General features: G+C 45.0%; 1 protein-coding gene and 1 long non-coding RNA gene across 3 annotated transcripts; one reads left to right on the top strand and one right to left on the bottom strand.

The window, feature by feature from the left end:
• The first annotated feature begins 973 nt into the window (after positions 1-973).
• LOC135189631 (amine sulfotransferase-like) lies at positions 974-13,513 on the top strand. Of its 2 annotated transcripts, none has more exons than XM_064170204.1 (7): positions 974-1,029; positions 3,908-4,077; positions 6,569-6,777; positions 8,222-8,348; positions 8,900-8,994; positions 12,008-12,188; positions 12,937-13,513. In XM_064170204.1, the coding sequence occupies exons 2-7, from the start codon at positions 3,939-3,941 to the stop codon at positions 13,056-13,058; spliced, it is 873 nt and encodes a 290-aa protein (XP_064026274.1). In that variant the 5' UTR covers positions 974-1,029; positions 3,908-3,938; the 3' UTR covers positions 13,059-13,513. The 2 variants fall into 2 exon arrangements, with proteins under 2 accessions (XP_064026274.1, XP_064026273.1); XM_064170203.1 differs by lacking the exon at positions 974-1,029 and adding an exon at positions 1,466-1,555.
• Positions 6,874-10,194, bottom strand: LOC135189632 (uncharacterized). Its single transcript, XR_010308178.1, has 2 exons — positions 10,162-10,194; positions 6,874-8,975 (listed from the first exon to the last, which is right to left on the bottom strand). It is a non-coding gene; the product is annotated as an uncharacterized LOC135189632 (long non-coding RNA).
• Positions 13,514-14,988: the final 1,475 nt, after the last annotated feature.

The raw sequence follows: 14,988 nt of genomic DNA, 5'->3' as shown, positions 1-14,988 counted from the left end.
ACCCTAGGTGTTACTCTTTGGATTCTCCAGAGTGATGTGCCGGGGGCTGGGACATCTGGTGAAGCACAAGCTCAGGGGCTTTTCCAACCTGGATGTTTCTGTGGTCAGAATAGCTGTTGTCTCTCATTATCACTATTGAACACTTGGAATATGAACTGCAGTTACAAAATACTGCAGATGTGCCTGATCAGAGCAGAAAGCAAAGCAGAACAGGCTTAATCTTTCACCATAAAGGTTTCCTCTGTGGTGAAAAAAGCCCACAGCTCTACTCCTCTTTCTAGATCATGCTGACCAAGCTGACTGACCAGTTATGCAAGTTTGGGGACTACCTGTGGAACTGATCCAAGTTAAAAATCAAGCCTAAATAAACCACAACTCAGAAGTAGGGAACAAAATGCTCTTCTTTGTGGTGGTGTTGGAGTGCAGGTTTCAGTGAGAAATGTCTCAGGCATTATTTTATTGCAGTTATTGCACCTCTTAGAAAAAAAAAATAAAATAAACACATATCTGTAATTAATCCAAACAGTTCCTTCCAGGCTCATGGCTGAGGTTAGGATGGGTGAGTCTGATCATCAGAGTACTGGACTCAGTGGGACTACTGCTTGAAGATAAAAGAAATTTGGGCAGAAGTTGAGTAAAAAAATGAGAGGAAAAAAAATCAAAACCTGACAAAAAGCAAAACATTTTATTCACTACTCCCCTCCAGTCTCCTTTAGTAATGCTGTTGTAAAAAAAAACAAAGCCAAGAAAAAGGATGCACAGGAATCAAAATGAGCATCTCAGTAATTCTAAAAATCTTTCTGAACTGCTTTCACTCTTTTCTTTTTTTTATGAATCATATGAGGCCTCTTAACCTCTGCGTTAAAGATAAGCAAATACTGAAAGCAAGCCAATCAGCACAATGTCCACGGGTTCACACCTCGGTTAAAAAGCAACCGTCAGGGCTCACCCATTCAGATCTGCTCCCATTCACCGCACTGGGGAAGTGGCAAGACTTATCTCTGCAGCACTGAACGGAGAGCTGAGCAGGTGAGTGTGCCTAAGCTTATGGAAACAGTAGATCTGTGAGTGAAATTATGCTCTCAGTGAAAAGAATAATAATTGCACATTGACCTTCTTTATAGATGATTTTGCTACATCCTGCCAGAACGAGTCGCGGGCGGCTAAGGGCTGGAGCTGATCCATGCCTCGCAGCTGTTCAAAGCAGGGCTGGCTCAGGGCAGATGTGCCAAGTGGGGTCTCACAGAGGCTTTGCTCTGGTGGTCTACAAAGAAACTGGATTAGCAGATGCGAGATAATTAAGTGTGCTAGTTTGAAGCAAGCTGGAATGTTTTGGTAACAGAACTAGATAAGGGGCAGTGAAATGAAAACAATTGATGTCAACTTCTCTCACAGTCTCGCTGAGAGCTCTGGGAAGAAGAAAGACTTTTTTTTTCTCCATTTTGTCTCTCACTCTTGCTTTTGCCTTAGACCTGGTCACATCTCATTAACCCTGCTCCTACTAACCTTGCTCCCTAACCTCTTGGCCGCACCTCTCTTCTTCCTGAGAACTGGGGTAAGGTTGAGAGGGCCGGGGGGAGGTGTTGGGGTGGTTTGAGAGCCCCTCCTGGGGACTCAGGTTTCTAGGAGGGGAGTTGTGCTTCTGTATTGTTTATCCTTTGTATATTTCTGTATATAATTGTATATAACTGTATATATTGTAAATAGCTGCTTGTAAATTCTGCTAGCTGTAAATAAATTGCTTCATCTATATTCCCAGGGTCCGTCTGAGTTAGCTGGGGCAAATTCAAAAGTGTGGGGGGGTGGGGTAACCCCCAAACCATCACATTTAGTAAGCAGAGTACAAGTGCATGGTCGCTGTGGATTTAGGACATTACCCTGCTGGTCACCTTTGTGTCTGCATTTGGAGACAGGTTTTGGAGGTGTGTTTCTGAGATGTGTAGCTGGCTGGTGCAGGCAGAGCTGAACGCTGGTTTTTCCTGCTGGCACATGAATAGGCTTTCAAGCAAAGAGGGCAGGGCATTCACACCATGACATGTTTTTTCACAGTACAGTCATATGCCAGTAAGGAACAAGCAGTGCAGTAACCATTGTCTCAAAGTGATATCAAAACTCGAGGTGCTGACAGAACAAGACCAAAAGGGTTTCTCTATCCTGCGCACTGCATGTGTCACCTTTCTGTTTCCCACAGACTTCACAGTATCACAGTATCACCAAGGTTGGAAGAGACCTCACAGATCATCAAGTCCAACCCTTTACCACAGAGCTCAAGGCTAGACCATGGCACCAAGTGCCACGTCCAATCCTGCCTTGAACAGCTCCAGGGATGGCAACTCCACCACCTCCCCGGGCAGCCCATTCCAGTGTCCAATGACTCTCTCAGTGAAGAACTTTCTCCTTCTTGCTCTTTCTCCTGTATCAGTACCATTTTTCCCTCATTTTGCCCCATCCCCTGTCCTGTCAGCCAGCCTGAGCAGCCTTGTCGCCAGATATCCCCAGGTGCTTTCTGAGGGCATGTCCTGGGCTGCACAGGTCCAAGGGCAATGTCCTAACATATGCACTGGGTGGACGTTCAGAAGGGCTGCGCAGGGGTGGGTGGAGAGCAAGTGTCTGGCACAGGGAGTTTGGGGGCTGGGAAGACAAATGAGAAGGGAAGAACTAACTGGAGAGAAGATAACAGTAGCATATAGAATCATCAGCCTTGCTCCCAAGGGCTGCCTGTTGTGGTGAATTCAGATCCTTGGCTGATTAGACAGACACAGGTACCCATGACATCCTGACAGGGAAGGGATGGTGGCATCCTGACATTAAAGGAACTGTGGTACCCTAGCAGTGAAGTACTGGCAAATGCAACAGCTCAAGAGGTCACAGTCCAAGGGGAATACAGGGAACAAAAACCTAGGCAAAATTACAGACAGGACATTCTCTTTTTCCAAATCCATTTTAACCCAAGACAATGCTTGTGAAATCCAAGTCTGGGAGTGAACTTGATTTTGCAATATCTGCTGAGATTTCTGCATTCTTTAATGGCATTAATGAACAGAGCAAGGAGGGAGACACCACCATGTTAAGATATCTGATATCCATGGCTGTATTGTTCAGCAGAAGCGACACAGATCACAGCTGTCAAACTTGGATGCTCCACTTGGCTTGGGCTCAGCCCCACAAGTCAGAGTCTCTCTCTTCAGTCTCTTTCTTACTCTTCCTGTAGCCCCACAGACCTTTGCTCTTCCCTAGTGACCACAACAGTGATGATCAACATCTTTTTTCTCTTGAAACCAGTAGGTGTGTTGCAGAAAATAATACATGGTCATGATTACTCATCCCAGTTAGCAGGAATGATGCTTATTATGTATGGGACAAACATTAGTAAGGAGACAGAGAATAAGTAGAAGAGAGTAGAAACTGTATTAAGACAATCTCAGCACAGTTTCAGCCACAAAATTCAGGGTGAGTGCTTGGTGGTTAAATTAGCTTTGATCAAGAGCTGCTGACAGCCCAGAGAAAACTATGCAGTCCCTCAGATCTTAGAGGAATCTTGACACGTGATTTTTACCCAGGTTGTATTCAGTTAAATGGGTTTTTACACGCTCACAACATAGACTTGTGTATGAGTAAAGGCTCTTGCTATACTTTTTTTCTGGGGGGGTTGTGTGGGTTTTGGTTTTGGGTTTCTTTTTTTTATTAGAAACACATCCTGAGTCAGGTTCCTGTGAAAAGTCAGGTTCCCATAAAGGGTTCCCAGCTGCATTTCAGTGCCTTGTTTTCAGAATTTTGCTGAAATGCATTTTGACAGCAGCTGGCTGTCCCTTGGAATCACTCATTTGGTTCTTTCTCTGTGTGTTTGTTTGTCTCTCTGAGATGAGAACCAACCAGAACGATACAGCATTGTATTTTCTTATTCCAGGCTATTCACCTCTAAGGACAACAGGCCAACAATGGAGCCATCAAAAGACTATCTGTTCAAATACAAAGGGTTTTATTTTGGTGTAGAGACTACACCCGAGTACATATCTTCTTTGGAGGATTTTGAAATCAATGACAGTGACATATTTATAGCTACTTACCCCAAATCAGGTAAGACTGGACTTGTTTCTAGAGGTGTGGGGGTGGAAATCTGTCTTTATGCAGCCACTGAACTGCAGAAGTATTGAGGGGTTTCAGCTTTCATTTTAGACCTGTTTTAGACTTGTCTCAAAGTAGGTGCAGTGCAGCATTAGGTACTACCCTGCATAACCATGACCTGAATAGCCAGATGCAAGGTTCCAGCTCTTGTCTGACCAAACCATCCTACCTCATTCTTGGACTTGGTCTTACAGGTGTACATGGAGGAAGCTACACACAACTGATCTCCTGTGCCTCACAAAACACAGACAGGGTTTCAGCAGGGCTGGGGGTGTGAGTGCTGGAGATGATTGCAGGATATCTGGAATGATTTGTGGGATCACTTGGAGGGTGATCTGGGGGTTATGGCATCCTAAAAGCAACCAAGCTGGAGATCAGGGTAAATGTGAGTCAGTGATCCTCCTTTCAAGGATAAAAAGATACTGAATAGTACCTAAGGAGCACTACAGGACATTAGTGTGATGAGTGCTTCATTCCTACTTCTGAAACAAATGCAGCTGGCTGACCACCTATCTTCACTGGCAGCTTAAATGAAATCTGAAGCCTTGTCATGCCCAAGTTCACTTTATGCTCTAAAACTGGTCTGGCCATTTTTGAAGACTGCATTTCTTTAGTTACTAGTAATTAATGACTTGATTTATGACAAATTTCTTGATATCTCTGTTACCAATCTGTGCCTCTGATATCCTCTTCTGTTCGTGCTCTTGAGAAGCCTCTGTCATTGTCCTTTGGCTGTCTTCAGCAGCCTAAGAGATGCAGCCTTTGGATACTAAAGCTGCTGATTTATTACCATATGTCCTTTTCCCTAGGGTCACTGAACATCTTACTGGGGTTCATTATTCCCTCAGGTATTCAATGAAATATTTGAGGCAGAAAGACATTCTTGACAAAACCCAGAAGGAGTAGGAGGGAACATCAAGTGTGGTTATGGTGAAGGTAGGCTGTGGAAGGGACAGAGAGCCCAGCTGACAGTAACTCTTTGTCTAGCAGCACCAGGGTGAGCTGTCCAAGAAAGGTAGAGAGGCAGGATGGGAAAGTATTTAAAGGGTAAAGGTTTTGTGGCACTGAGATGAGCACACCTTTGGAAGCAGGAGCTTTGTGTTGCAAAGTGGTGGGCTAACCCGGGGCAGGAAGGACTTGGAAGATGATTTTGAGTTATAAATTGAACACAATGTCATCACTCGTTCACACCTTTACCCTGCCCCACAATCCTCAGCCTTAAATACCTTCCCAACCTTCTGTGAATCTCTGCCACTGTGCAGAAAAACTGTCTGGGTTGCTTATGGAGCAAGGCAGCATAGCTGAGAAATCACTGTGTGTTGCCCCTCTGAATCCTACAGCTATCTCTTTTTCTAGCCCAGTAACTTTAAATCTACGATGTGCATGCAGTCTCATCTCCAGAACCAGGAGTTACCTTCCTGAGTGGGATACTGGCAACTAGGTTTCAGTTCCAGATGCCTTCTTTTCTCTGTGCACACTCAGAGTAACCTACAGGCATTACTCAGTGCCCTTCTGTACTGATGTGAATCCTCTCAAGTGTCCATCTTTACTGGCCTGTAGTATAAAAGGTGGAAGGAATCAGTGCTAGCACAGTGCTGAGAAAGCCAGAGGGCCTGCAGTGAATCAGTTCTGCTCCTTGCCCAAGTGAGATAATCACTGAGGATTTGCCTTCCTCTATTACTAGCTGGCACACAAACATACTGACGCCACCGTCAGCCACTTCCAGAGCCCTGCCTTTTTGAGACTGCCCTGGCCAGGAGCTGTAATCCAGGAGTTCACCATTCACAAGGAACTTTAGACAGCCTCCTCCCAGAAGATAACATTTGTTCTCTGGGGTTCAGTTGTGCTTTAGAAACACGGTGTTGTCATCTGATTGTTTTGTTATACCTCATAACTCCTTGCAGGAGTGGTGGAAGAAAAGGCTTTTTCCAGATTTACTCAGTATGAGGTATTTTCAGATGAATGGCCCACAGAGATACACTAATTCATGTTGCCATGAGAGGGTGAGGACAGGCATAGATGGTGTGCAAGCTGAGTAGAGTGCTTGAAAGGCCTGAAGGTTTAGTCGCTGGCCATGGCTTTTCTGCAGAGATAAAGCCAAAACATGCTTGCCTTATACACTCAGCAGTCACCAGGGCAATGTTTGCTTTCTTCAGTATGTGAGGCTGTACTTGTATTCACAATGTGGAACTCATTACAGCTGTGCAGAGGCCTTGTTTATGACAATATGTTTTCTATAATTAAAGACAAATAAAATCAAGCAAGGTTCAAATAAAAAAGTTGCCCAGGGAAGCAGTGGAGTCCCCATCCCTGGAGGGATTTTAAAGACATGTAGATGTGGTGCTGAGGGACATGGTTTAGTGGTAGATTAGGCAATGGTTGCCCTCAAAGATCTTAAAGGTCTTTTCCAGCCTATACAAACCTGTGATTCTGTGATTCTCAGGAACTGTGTGGACTCAGAACATTTTGAGCTTAATAATTCATGAAGGCCACCGTAATGGAACCGAAAAAATAGAGACTATGGAGAGAATCCCATGGCTGGAATACAAGCCACCCACCACGGATTTGACAAAGCTTCCTTTGCCTCGTGTTTTTGCCACCCACCTGCCTTACTACTTAGTCCCGAGAGATCTGAGAAACAAAAGGGCATCTGTAAGTGATTGTATGCTTTACAATTTCCTTAAATCAAATCTTACCATGGGAATGGGCTGCCCAGGGAGGTGGTGGAGTCACACGGAGGTGTTCAAGAAAACCTGGATGAGGCACTTAGTGCCATGGTTTAGTTGACTGGATAGGGCTGGGTGATAGGTTGGATTGGATGATCTTGGAAGTCTCTTCCAACCTGGTTGATTCTAAGACTTCTATAGCCCATTTCCTCTGTTTCCTTTTGCCAAAGCTCTCAGGCTCAGAACAGTTAGAGGAAGGAGTGGTGTGACTCAGGGGGACCTGCCAGGGTCAAAATCTTTTATTGATTTTCCCCTTTTGGAAATGATAGCTCCCAGCAGAAGTCTGAAAAACTGTCCCACACACTGAGTAGGAGGAGGCTGTAGTTGGTGGAGGTGGAACATGAGAACTGTTCCTTCTTGCTGGGAGTTTCTGAATAGGACTTTCCATCATGATCTGTGCCTTAGCTCAGGGTTTAGCTCCCATGGAAAATATTTCCTTAGGGATAGATGTAACCAGCCTGCTACACTAACCATCACGGACAGGACATGGACATATGTGAAGCCTGAAGGTGTATATGGGGTGCATACTTCTAACAGCACAAAGAGGATTGCCTTAGTCTCTTTGGAGCAATCTGTGTTACTGTGCTCCCTGGCAAAGGATCTTGTACTTCTGATAGTCTTTCTTGTGGTGGCCCCAATGGCTCTGTCCTTGTTCCTGATGCAGAGCTTCCCAAGCCTGAGCTGTGGCTGCAGAGGCAAACCCCAAGAGCTGCTCCTCCCTTCTTCTAGAGACAAAAGGGCAAAGGGAAACTGCAACGTGCTCACCATTTTCTTCACAGCACCAGTGAAGTTTGGTAGAGAAAGCTCATGTACTTTTTTTCAGATCAGAAGATCTGAAACAAGTGATTCCAACAGGGAATGAAAATTTGCCTAAAAATCACACAGAGCACACATGCCAGAGGACATGGAGTTTGTTGTCACTTAAGAAAACTATTGCCTGGGGGAGGGATCTTTTCCACTTCTGCTTGGGTATGTCACTTAGGTCAAACCACACAATTACTTTTTCACTGGTATCAAGTCAGATGTCTTTGTGTTTTCCTGGAGCATATAAAGGAATTCTAATTTCATATACCTTGGAAATAATGGGTTTGGTTGTGTTAAAGATAAGATCATTTTGCACTATGCAGGAACCAAAAGCCATCATTGTAGCCATTCAGAACAGCAATTCAAGGACAGGATCCTTCACTGAAAGACTAACACCAGAAATGCCATCACAAACAGATTGACAGCATTGCCTTATCCAGAATTCACCTAATGTCTGTGTCATCTTCAGACTGCTTCTGTATACTTTCAGTGGGACATGTATGGAAAAATGCAGTACAGTGAAGCCCCTTAATATCTCTGAGATTCATCTTCTTATTGTTTTGCAGATAATTTATGTTACCAGGAACCCTAAGGATGTTATGGTTTCTTACTATCACTTCTCCAAGTACATGAAGACAGTGGAGGAAATAGCAGATTTCAACCTTTTTATGGAGAGGTTTTTATCTGGCAAAGGTAGGATATTTCTTTCACTAAGGAGCCCAAACCCTGTTCCATGGCCTTGGATTAAATTGAGAATAACTATCTCAATAAACAGAAACTACCAGGGTCCTCAACTGTCACTCGAATTCAAGGCTGCAGAGGTTGCCTGAGCTGGACATCACTTTCTGATGAAAGCTGTGCCAGAGAAGTACCATGGCCATAGGTCCCCAGCATAATACAAGCTGCTTATTTTGTCTGAAGGGGATGCTGGTCCAGAACATAACCATTCTGACTGAAAATCTCTTAAATCTTTCTGCACTGAACCTGTAAGAATGGGCACTGTACAGCCAAGCTAGAGAAGTAGCTTACTGCTTCTACCAGGACTAGTTCAGACTCCTATATGCAAAAGGGGATTTGCCACATTAACTCAAAGATTTATCACAAAGACTGTGAGAATCCCAAACACTCCTTAAAAGAAGCTCTTTTAAAGACCAAACTAACTGCTAATTTCATGGCTTCACTTCTGGCTGCTAATAGTATTTATCTTTTTTGTTTGCTTTGTTTTAATAATTTCCCATGCTAAGTTCTTGGCAGTTCTTGGATTGATCACGTTTCAGGCTGGTACAGTCATGCAGAGGATTTCAATATACTCTTTCTGACCTATGAAGAGATGAAAAAGGTGAGGTGAATTAGTATCACAGTATTCAAGATATTCTTTTTCTATCTCAAGTACATTTAAGACAGCTCTGTGTAATTGCACTTTGTATTGGAAAGTGCTTAATCTCTTACAGAGTAGATTCAAACCAAGACTTCTGAGAGGACAAAGTTATTTGTCTTATTGCTCCAAAGTCTGATCAATTACCAGACAATTATTAGGTAAAACACATTTCAACAGAACAGAAAGTATCTTCACTGCCATTCTCAAAACCCCTGCAGCACAGGAGGTTCCATCTGAGTACAAGGGAGAACTTCTTTGCTGTAAGGATCACAGGGCACTGGAACAGGCTCCCCAGAGAGGTTGTGGGGTTTCCTTCTCTGGAGACTTTCAAGGCTTGTCTGGATGTGTTCCTCTGTGATCTGTGTTAGATAGCATTGTCCTGCTCTGCCAGGGTGTTGGATTCAATCTCCTTGGGTCCCTTCCAACCCCTAATATCCTGTGAAATAAAGAGAAAGCAATCAGCTTAACAGGGGTAGGCTGTGGGAAAGTAGAACTGTACCATGTGGAACTCCTCAATAAATAGCCACTGGCTAGGCAGACCAGGGCTGTTCTGTCCACCCAAAGCAATTCCATCTCAACACAATACTACTTGCCCTTGAGTTTCCAGTTCAGCCAAGTACTTTAGCTAATTGTGAGCAAGCAGAAAGAAGCAGCTAAACACAGAGGAGCTCAGCTTAAGCAAGAAGATCTAACCAGTACCTGTGGGTGATACTAGAGCAACAATCAACTCTCTGGCCTACCTAACTGGGGGGCTCACCAGGCTCCCCTGCCTTGAGCTCCCCTCCACCATGCACCCAGTGATACACTGCAGGGCTGCAGGTTGGGCTTGATGTTAGAATGGTTTCATTTGCAAAAGCCCTCCAGAACAGCACAACACCACTTACCCCTGAGCTTCCAGTTCAGCCGAGGGCTCCAGGCCATCCTCAGTGAGCTGGAAGAAGCAACTCCACACAGAGAAACTCAGCCTGAGGAAGCCTTCCCAGCACCAGTGAGCAATGTCAGAGCAACATCAGAGCAACGTCAGAGCAATGGTCAGACCTAGCCCTACCTAGCCGGGGGGCCAACCAGGCCCCCCGGCCTTTGAATCCCCTCCACCATTCACCCAGTGCAGCACCACGGGGGACTCACCGGTGATGATCCGAGGAGGATCCTTCTGCCCAAGTGGGCAAGCTTGGGGCTTGCCTTTCCTGGGGCCACTTATAAAGGGGAGTGGGCAGGGAGGGCAAATTGGTCACACCTGGGGTGGGAGGAGACAGCAACAGAACCCAGACTGAAAAGGGAGTGGGCAGGGAGGGCAAATTGGTCACACCTGGGGTGGGAGGAGACTGCAACAGAACAGAGACTGAAAAGGGAGTGGGCAGGGAGGGCAAATTGGTCACACCTGGGGTGGGAGGAGACTGCAACAGAACCCAGGTGCTTTGGGAGTAAAAAGGGCAAATGCAGAGCGAGGTGAGAAAGGAGGAGATACGGTGGAAAAGGGGAGGTGATGCTGAAAGGAGGGAGATGAGAGGAAAAGGATGGAGATGAAAAGAGGAAGATAGGGAGGTGGTGAAGAAAGGAGGATGATGAAGGAGAAGTGGGATTAAAACCATGAAAATGAAAACTGGACTGTGAAAAAATGAAAGGGTCCTGATCTGGCAGGAGGGTTGGACTGGATGATCTTTGGAGGTCCCTTCCAGCCCCTAACATTCTGTGGTTCTCTGAAATGCTTTCTTACATGATGAAAGAAACCAAGTCAGAGAAAGCTGAAAACCAAGCTCCCAAACGGGCGTGTTTTCAGTAGAAATCCCCGAGAGACAGATGTCAGACGTAAATTCGGACAGGTAGATCAGGGGCTTCACAACACCAACTTCACAACTTTACACACTCTACAGCCACGATAGTTTACGAGTCCCCATCCAGCTGCTCTTGCAACAGGTGACTCCTAAGGCATGGCAGTAAGTGTGCGCTGAAAGAAGTTGTTTGGAGGAGAAGGGGAAGAACACTTCTTTGTCCCATTTTGCAGGCATTTCCCTTATGCATCCCATTTGTTGGGAATGTAGCTAACTGGCAGAGGCCACTTGCCTTTAAAATGCCAATTACAACTAAACTAATGTGCAAAGAAAAGAGAGGGCAACTTTTCATCGGTTGATTTCTATATCCTCTACCAGGATGCTTTCCTACAGGCAGATATGACCTTCACACTTCCCCAACCAAAAAGAATGCTACTTACAGGTACAAAGACAGAGCAATTGCTTTATCTACACTCTGAAGTATTTTTCTCCTTCTCTGGAGACTTTCAAGGCCTGTCTGGATGCATTCCTGTGTGACCTGAGCTAGGTCCTGCTCTGTCAGGGGGATTGGACTCAATGATCCCTCTCTGGGTCCCTTCCAACCCCTGACACGCTGTGACCCTGTGTGATCCTTTCTGAAACAACACAGAGCAAGACTTTTGCCAGTACCTTCAAGAGGAATGTTGTACTTGTAATGACAGTTCCACTGAAGGAAAGAAGTGCTGAAGAAGCAGGCTTTCAAGTACTTGAAGAGCTCTCACAATGCTGACCAGAAGTTTCCTGCTTGGTGGCTGCTCACCCCTATGTGTGACTTCTCCCTTGTCCATGGGGGCAAGCCCTGGAGCGCCCCAGCCATGGCACTGGTCCCTCAGCTTTAGAGTCTGGGGTTGCTCAGGGGGAGTTCCTTGCTAGGACAGCACGACTGACAAAACACCCTGTGTGCCAAGGGCCTCCATAGTGCCAGGCACAATTCCAGAGGTGACTGCTGGGGTGTGTGCCAGGAGATGCCGACGGAGTGTGCGGCATGGGGAGAGCATCTCCAAGGGTACGCTGCTGCCACCAACTAGTGCAGGCGAGACCATGCTCAAGCTGAAGCAGTCAGTTTTGCACCCAATTATATGACCTTTATTATCCTGCATTCCTTTACTGTATGCAGATAGTTCTTTCCATCTTCAAGACTCCTCAAAGTAACATTATTGCAGGATCTCAGAAGTGCTGTGCTGAAGATCTGCAAGTTCCTAGGCAGGAAGCTGAGCGAAGAGGAATTGGACAGTGTTGTGACACAGGCTTCGTTTGAGAACATGAAGAAAGATCCCAGGGCAAACTATGAGAACCTGCCAGATGATGTCGTAGATAAACACAAGGGCAGTTTTCTCCGGAAAGGTAAAGTGGAAGCAGTCTCCTGCATCACCTATTTAGTGCCACACTCCTTGGTGTGAGACAAACCCAGGCTTTCTGATCTTGGCTGGAACGCTCCGTTTTCAGAGGCAGAGCTCAAGTTAGTGGCAAATTCAATCTGTAAGAGCATTTTTATTGTTATGGCATCAGTGATTTCATTGTATTTGCCTAAAGAGAAATGTAATGTGAGTTGTGAAAAGCCCTATCAGGCACAGGAAAGGACTCTAGAGTTGCACCAAGTCAGGGGCAAGAGAATCCCTTTGTTTCCTGCTTCTTACTTTCCAAGCAAGAGGCATCTTAAATGTGTGAGCATTAACCTTCTTGACCAGCTGCATGGCATTCCTGAGCTTCTGGGCTTTGCTAGGCATCCTAATGCTCAGGGTAGGAGGAGACCTCCAGGAATTAAAGGTAGAAGTATATTGAGAGAAAAACAACCTGTTGCTTTTAGTTAATTTCCTCCTCGATTTGAAAGCAACCAGTAGAACACCAGAAACAATGAGCTGAGTAACTATATGAAGTGCCATCATAAGTCTGTGCTGTGTTTTATTCTGAGCAGCTAGATTTGGAAGCATGTCCTCAGAAGAACACACAGAGCCTCACTTGGCAGGCCAGTGCCAGGGAGAAGCTGAGTGAGCCAGGAATTGCTTCCCAAGACTAGCAGTCACTGTTTGCAGCAGGCTTCAGAGAGATGCACGCTCTGCTTCTCACTTCCCTTTGCTGACTCTCTCCTCAGGCACAATTGGAGACTGGAAAAACACCATGACAGTGGCACAGAGTGAAAGGTTTGATCAAGTTCTTATGGAGAAAATTAAGGCCCTCCCCATCAATTTCATCTGGGATATTAATGAAATATAGGTGGGTTCCGAGGTTCATCATCCTTTGTACTGGATGGACATGTCTGAAGGTCTAGGAGAAGAAAACACACCCGTTTACAGCTGTGTTATAGAAATAATGGCAACTGTGTCACAAAGTGCAGGATCTGTTAAACTGCACCAGTTTCCTGTATTTTTACAAGCTATTTTAATTCACTTAATCAGTACACTGACTTGTGCTTGCTTTTTCATTCCTTGTCTTCAATAGTAGCGGAGTTGTAGACAACCAAGTGAAGACAGATGAGTATTGCAAAATACTTCCTGAAAATTGTTGGACTTGTACATTTTGTGAGGCTTCTTTTGGTAGGACTTTCAATATCCATACTGGAAGCACAGCTGAGCAGCTGTGATATGGTTATACTTTGAGACATTTGTGTTCCTGTTTCCTTGGTGACCACCCAAACTCAGCAGTTCGTTATTAAAGTGGCCTTGATGTTACATTCTCTGGTGTTGCCCATTGACTGGAAGACTTCATTGTGTTGTCTGTTTTGGTTCTCAAAGACAGTTTGCTACTTGAAATTCTGAGGAAACCCACAAGCCATAGCCATAGTGGTTCCTCTTATATTCACTGACTCACCAGCATGGTATAACTTGTCCCTGACTCAGCTCCATGCAGCAGCTTCCTCTGGGAAGGTAAATATGGAGACTTACGTCAAGGATCTATCAACAAGTCAAAACTTCTTTGCAAGTTCAGCAGCTCCACTCCTGACATGCATCTGCTCTACAACATACTCATCTTTGTGGACAGTAATGTCTTTTATATTGCTTACAAAGGCACATCCAACTCCTGTCTATTTCTCAACTCTACCCATTGGAACTACTAAAAAACCAGACCTGGAGCTCCTCTCCTCTCCAGGTACACACTGTTGAGTCTCTGATGCATCTCCAGGAATTACTTCCCCTCCAATAATCTCCTATTCCTGTCAGCATAGTCTCAGTCAGGAGCTACAAAAAACATCCCTTATATGACTTACATTAAGTGCTGCATCCTCTGATTTCTGAGTCTGAACTTTCTACATGGGTGCAGTAAACTTTTGCACCTCTACTTATTTATCCTGGCCACAGGAAAGGTAAAACAAGTTCAAAGTCAGAAGTCTAACACAGGCCTTTTGCTGAGCTTGCCCCAAGTACAAACAGAACTGATTACAAGCAGAACATTGCTCTTTACCCTTTTTCCAATGGAAAGAAGCCTCAGCATGGTAATAAATGCTACATAAACCTCACAGTCCAATGGTATCAACTCACTCCACCAGTTACAGCTTTCACCAGCAGACAGTGCAGAAAGTAAAACTGAGTTCATGACAATAAATGCATGAATCTGAGCAGCCTCTCCTGTCTACCTTCTACTCTAAGCCAAGCTGCAAGGCACTGAAGGATTCATTTTTTTCTTTTTTAAAGTAGCATTTCAGGCCCTGCCAGATTCTGCAACACACTCATTTGCCTGCTCCTTCTCTCAGGTTCTAGAGCATCAGCACCTGGGATCCAGCCATATTCTACTGCCTGCTCTAACAAGCTTCACACTTATTTGGGTGACCACACAGTTAAAAATCTAGAGGTAGCCTAATGCTCAGAAGTTTCCTACCTGAAAGACTGAAGCTAGTTCTCCCCACACCACAGGAAATATCCTCCCAGCTCCCCATTTTTTGGCCAAAAGAACAGAGAATGCAAGAAGAAATACATGAAACAAAGGAAAACAAACAAAGCCAAGGTATACACCAATGTTTCTTTGGCTTTAAAGCAGACCACAACGCGATTGTGAATTGCATGCATCATCCTAGGCTTTGCAGCATGCCCATACTGTACTGCTACAGCACCTGGATGTGGTGGGCACCTTCCTCTAAGTTTTAATAGAGTTCAGACATCAACTACAAAAAGATCAGCATGATCTGATCTAGCTCAGGTCATAGTGCAGT

This window comes from Pogoniulus pusillus, chromosome 33 (genome assembly GCF_015220805.1).
Source record: "Pogoniulus pusillus isolate bPogPus1 chromosome 33, bPogPus1.pri, whole genome shotgun sequence".
NCBI lineage: Eukaryota > Metazoa > Chordata > Aves > Piciformes > Lybiidae > Pogoniulus > Pogoniulus pusillus.
Note: the sequence above shows the minus strand (reverse complement) of the source record. Positions and strands in the feature narration are given on the sequence as shown.